At 37.2% G+C, this 6,246-nt stretch overlaps 1 protein-coding gene across 2 annotated transcripts in view; it reads left to right on the forward strand.

Moving 5' to 3' along the window:
* The window catches only part of GNA12 (G protein subunit alpha 12), a 43,209-nt gene that overhangs the window by 29,775 nt on the left and 7,188 nt on the right, over positions 1-6,246 (forward strand). For both annotated transcript variants that reach the window (XM_083800601.1, XM_083800602.1), the window contains one exon: positions 5,289-5,339. In XM_083800601.1, the coding sequence (XP_083656727.1) occupies positions 5,289-5,339 (51 nt within the window). The remainder of the gene's footprint in view (positions 1-5,288; positions 5,340-6,246) is intronic.

The raw sequence follows: 6,246 nt of genomic DNA on the forward strand, positions 1-6,246 counted from the left end.
CAAGACCATCCTATTCACAGCATCACAGAATATCCAGAGTTGTACGAGACCCACAAAGATCATCGACTCCAACTCCTGACTCCACACAAGGCAACCTAAGAGTTAAACCATATAGGCATGTATTTGAGATCTCCAGGGTTAAAGGCTGGCAGATTTCCAGACTTGCTTCTGGGCTCTCCTGGATTTCCTCTGTGCTGCTGAAACATCTTACACTGTCTAAACGGAGAGCGTGATGCAAACAGCACCGTGCTTTTAGACAGATCCCCATTGCTTCCACCGCACAGGTTCAGATGCAGCTTGCAGTAGTTACTTCAGAATCTGTTTCTCTGTGTCTGTGTATTTGTGGGAGTCCTGTTAGATCTGTATTACATGTTCCTTGAAGTACAACATTTCCTTCCTGTGTGGTTTAATTCATCATCTGAAACAAGCAAAGACTGACAGGTCTACCTTAAATTGTCTGCTCTAAATTTAGCAGCTAGAGACAGAATGATCAGGAAGGGCTAAATTAATATTATGTCAAAAAGGCCTTGGGACAAGGAAAGGAAAAAAGCCAATTTGGAACAGAAGGTCTGCTTTCAAGTCTTTTAGGATTTAAAGGAACTGCTTTTCAGAAGGAGAAGTTTGAGACGAGCCTATATTTTAGGGAACTGGACAATGGGACGTTTCATTATTAATGATCTAACCAATGTTACTTTGAATAACTGGCTGAGGGTTAGCGACAAGTTGATAAATTCTGGCCTTGCAGAACATTTTTTCTTATTTCTGAGCTTCTGTGCGTATTTTAAAGTGATCTGCATATAATCCGTTGTGCATTTATTTTCATGAAATGAAAACTATTTGGGAACTCTGCCCAAGTGTTTTCTACTTGTTTCATGTAACAGGACTCATGAGCAGCAAAGGAAGTGATGCCAGTTTTGTTCTAGTATTTCTTTGGGGAGATTTCCTGTGTGTTATGAATCTAGCCTGAAGGGACAGAGGAGTTGAATTCAATTAGTTATTTTCTATGGTAATTATTTGGAGTTAAGACGATATTCATATAATGCAAAATACATAGAAGTAAATGCAATAGATATTTCTTAATATTGCGACTTTTGTCCCTTAAGATTTTTACTTGCCGTGTTCATAGTAATCTAGAATATAAAAAGAGCTTTAGAATGCTATTTCAGGAAGCAAAAATATTTTCATTTTTACCTTTCCCTTTCTCTTCCACCAGTCACTTTTTAAGCAAATTGTACTACTTTTGTAACTTTACCAAACTTGATACTGCAGATAAGGCAGTTTTAAAAAAAAAATAGAAATAAAAAATGAAGTCCAATGGTGATGCTACATTGTGGAGCTTGTGGACTCGTTACAGGCCTTGTGTTTGTGTTTCTCGATTCCCCCAGTTCCCAGATGTGCAGTGACTCATCCTGCTGAACAATGGGAACGGAGCCTTATTCCTTCACTTGGTCCCAGTTGGCAGAACAGTTACTCAGAGGATATGTGTTGCAGAGGGAGAAGAGATTAGCAGTGGGAGAATGAATCATCCGAACATTTGTGGTAACTCTTGTGTGGTGACCAAGAAGTTAAGAAAGGCTTACGGTCTATGCTCTGGTGTACTAAAAAGGAGTATCTGAATTATGTACATCTCATAACGCAGAGCATACTCGTCCCAGACAGTACTGAGCAAAGATGGAAGACAGCATTTTGACATCTTGATTAATTATCAAGGGGGGGGAAAAAAAGCTAGCAGATGACCATTATTTATTTTGCTGTTGGTACACATCTCAGGATTTGTTGATAGAACTTTTGAAATGTGAAATGCTCTAATAGATCATAAGTTAAAAAATAACAAAATCCCAGCACCGACATGCTTCACTAACACACACAATGCCACGTCAGCTGAAATGAAATAATGCCTTTCAGACTTCAAAAATATTGTGTATGAATATTCTTAAATTATTTCTTTTAAAGGTAGTAGTACTCCAACAGTGGAATAAAAGATTTGAGTCTTCCTTGGAAAGCCAGAGGCTAGAAAAACTTTAAACTTGTATGAAGGTGGTTGATCTTCAGGAAGTTTCTTGAGCTGCTACAGTTTTCCTTGACAAGTCAGCCTGTTAGAGCTGTCCTAGACCTAACTTGTGTGATTTTTGTAAAAGATACATCATGGGGTGTGTTTCCTTAGGTATTTAAATACAGTATAAATAGTATAAAGGTTATATTGCTTGATTTCTGTTTTGCTGCCTGCAAGCATAGTTGAAAATAGATTACAGTGCCTGGAAAACTATTCAGCTTCTTCAGTTGAACCATTAAAATAGGTTGAAATAGTCAATCTATATAAAGATGTCTTTAATGTCAGAGTTAATTGCAAGTATTAGCTGCTATATTTGCTGCTGCTTCTAAGGCAAGTTGTGCTGGTGAAGCAGAAATAACTGGCTGCGATGTGGAAAAGGAGGTGCTGAGCCAGCTCTTGAGTGCAGTTGACTGGTTGGGTGACTTTGGAGAATCTCTAAGAACTTGTGCTGAGAAAGCCAGAACAGGTTGCTGTTCTTCAGTGGCCACAAGAGAAAAATAGTTCAACGTGTGAGGGGCTGCTGGTACTTTTTGGTTTCTGTATTAATTTGTACTGAATAGAAAACCTGCCCTGGTGACCTATTCTTAAACTATATGTGTAATTTATATATATACACACTTAACAAATGTATGTATGTAATACCCAAAGCATATAAGCATACTCTGCATAATATTGATGGCACTCAAAGTTGCATTTAAGTACAGCTCAATAGGAAGCTAAATAACTTTAACTTTTAGATCCAATTAACGTTGCTTTCTATTTCCTCTGGATGATGAAAAAAATGAAAAGCTAAATGATTGTTCAGTTAATACAATTGTTACAATGAAAAATATTAATACAAAACAGTCATAAAACATGGAGTTTACTTATTTCCCTCATTTGAGTAATCTGTATTATTGCTCAAATAAGTTGGTGCTCTCTGCAGTTGTTCTGCTCTGCCAGGCTGATGAACTGAAGTGTCCCCCCATACCACAGCTCCTCAGAAGCAACCAGCTTTCTGTGAATCAGATAAAATGTGTTTAAAAAAAAAAAAAAGTTACCCAAGAAGTCTTTGGAGCTGGAACTGACCCCATGCTGCTATGTTCCTGTGTTAGGGCTTTAATCGGGGAATCATCTTGAGAGTAGGGGGTTCTCAGTGTTTGTGTTTTGTTCAGCTTTTTTTTCTTCTTTTCAGGTTTGTGAGCTTTAATGTTCTGAGCTATTCTTAACTCTGAACCCTCTGGAGCTTTTGGGGGTTTTGTTGTTTCGACTGGAAACAGATATTTTGACTTAAGTACTGAGAATCTTTGAATTCTGTGCTGGAAGACAATATTCAGACTTCTTCGGAGCTGTCAGTCCCATCCTATGTTGAGCATACCTGTTCAACAATCTGACTTGGTTACCCAGCTATCCAAGTATTTTGCAATTACTGCTTAAAATTTCTCAGAATTAATTATTTGGCGTAATTACAACATTACGAAGAGCTTCATAGAAAATTAGCGAAGTCTAGTTTCCTTAAATCACTGAATAAAAAATGTCTTTTTCAATAACTAGATTTTCTCTCTTATAAATGTGCAAAACGTTAAATTGATCTGTGTGTGAGGCAGGAAGTAGGGGAGGCACAAGCCATAAATCAGGTAAATTTGCTTGTGTGTCGCAGCAGTTTACGTGCATACAGCTGTTTCCTGTTCTCAGCGTGGGAGGGTGTATGAGCAAGGCAAGGACTCTTAAAGTGACTGGATAGAAAAAAGGAACTAGTCGCATCAGAGACAGCCTGCTTGCCATCTTGTTGCACATCTACAAGCATTGTGCAGGACAAAACACAATAGATAGAGAAGGATTTTTTTTTAGCTTCAGTGACCTTTTCCGTTTGGGCTCTCCCATCTCTTAAATATGACTAATGCTGTACAGGAAGACCTTTTTCGTATTCATACAGTCTGTGATATCTCTTCTGATTCCAAAGAGTGCCAAAAAATACAGGAAATTACTTTCACCTTATGAAAATTCATGATTGTAAGGAAGCTCTTAGAGCAATTGTTCTTTACAAACTTGCCCCCGCCCCTGCAAAAGTCCTTTTTTTAACGCCTTAATACTGTATATCTTTTGTGATACATACAGCTTTTTGCAAATATGTATGTTTTCCCTCCTTTATGAGAAGACACTTCCAGTTTTAAATGTCAGGAAATAAGTTGCAGCTCCTTTTTGTCTTTGCCTGATGCTGAAAGTATGTCCTTGTGCAGTACACTGAATCCTCTGATCTCCAGTCTGATTCTTCAAAATAAACTGTTGTGTTGGCATCTGTTTGAAGTTGTACTGGAGGGGAATAATTTTGTTCCTCTGTCTCAGGCCTATGGTATGGAGGAGAATGTTCGGTTTAAGGATTTATATTGCTGTTGGAATCTGTGAGATGATATTTTGAGAATGTTCTCGTTCTAAATTAGTAACATGGTGAAGGCACCTACTGTCAGTTGTCAGTGCAAAGTAGCACTTGATTCGAGTGTAATAAACAGGCAAGCTTTTTAAAAAAGATAAGTTCACATAAAGATACATTTTCTTTATAAATATTGCGTATTCTTTTCAATATAACTGCCAAGGGGTCTTGTACACGATCAGCAAATCTGTTATTAAAACCCTTGAGCCTAGAAGGGAAGCCGTCTGTAGAAGAGAATGTCTTTCATGATTGTGAATTATCATGAATCTTAGGTGGCTTGAATCTTTCACTTTTACTAAAGATATGCCAACCGGTCTAGGATATGCTTTTGTTCACTGTTACGAATTTCAAGCAAAATACATTGGTTTCTAATGAAGGGGTTTATTTTTACTTCCACCCAGTGTCATTTAACTGCCTTGATTGTACAAGGGGAAAAAAACTACTTTAATCCAGAGCAAAGAACTGCCTTTAATAACACTTCCTTTTCATTGTAAAGACTTACTAGATAACTTTGAACACTTTTTCAAAATTCTACACAACTTTTTTTTTCTACTAGTAACAGAACTGTTTAGAATAAATACTAGCTCACCTACACATCAGTAGCAAATTATAGCAGCTCTGCTTCATTATCAGCAGTTTATGTGAGTTAAGCAATGGGGTACTTCTGTTGTTGCAGCTCCTTAAGCATATCAGGATGTAGTCCAAACTTCCATTTGTGATATAGCTATGTTAGACCTCAATGTTGGAAAGTGGAAGTGCAATAGTTCCATTGGATTTTCTATCCTAGAAGTACACTAAGTTTCCATCTCTTTTTTTTTTCCCTAGGGAGAATCAGTGAAATACTTCCTGGATAACCTGGATCGGATCGGCCAGCTGGTAAGACATAACTTCTCTTTCTGTACCAAAAGTGCTCAAGGATGAAAGCCTTGATATGTTATAATTAATGCCATAATAATAATAATAAAGCATTAAATAACTTTATCAAAGTCCTTTAGGAATAGTGACCTCTAGCTTTATGAAACTGAAGCTTAGTATTTAATCGATACTTTTTGACAGATGAATATTGTTTACGGAAGCTGTATTTATACACATTTTTTTGTCAATCCTGTGTAGCCTCTGGATCTCATTGTCTTTTCATGATTATCTGATTGCTGGTACTACCAAAGGTAGAAGAATGAAACCCTACCAAGTAAAAATTTACTACTGTACGATTCAAAATGAGTAATGAAAATATCTGTCAGATTTGGAGAACAAAGAAAAGAGGTGATTTTTCCGAAATAGTAACTGTGATAAGCGTGTGAAGAACAAATTGCTCTACAGTGGTGGGCCGTGCCACATCCTGCAATAGAATGTGTTGCTTTACTCACCGGTCAGGGACTGTGAACCTGGGAGAATTATTTCCATTAAAACTTGCAAGATACCCTTTGTGAGAGCAAAGAACTGAAAAATTCAGTTTCAAAAAACAAAATCCTTGCAGTGGTGTTTTGGAGATCTGCTTTACAGAACACTACCTAACTGATGATAACACTGTGGCTAAGAATTTCATAGTGGTGAAATAGTCTTCAGCTTGAAAATGTGATGCTTGAAGTACAAGAACAAGAGCGTTGGTCCTAAATTGTTGTTCTCGTACATCTCAGGATCTTCTGTTAGTTGTTTAACAATGTGTTGAGGTAAATGGTCAGCAGTCCATTATTTTAAGTTGAATATTCATTCTTCACTTGATAATTAAAAAATAAAGGGCTCTTGTTTTTTCTCCCATTCTATATTTTGACATTAACAGGCA

This window comes from Anser anser (assembly GCF_964211835.1).
Source record: "Anser anser genome assembly, chromosome: 15".
Classification (NCBI taxonomy): domain Eukaryota; kingdom Metazoa; phylum Chordata; class Aves; order Anseriformes; family Anatidae; genus Anser; species Anser anser.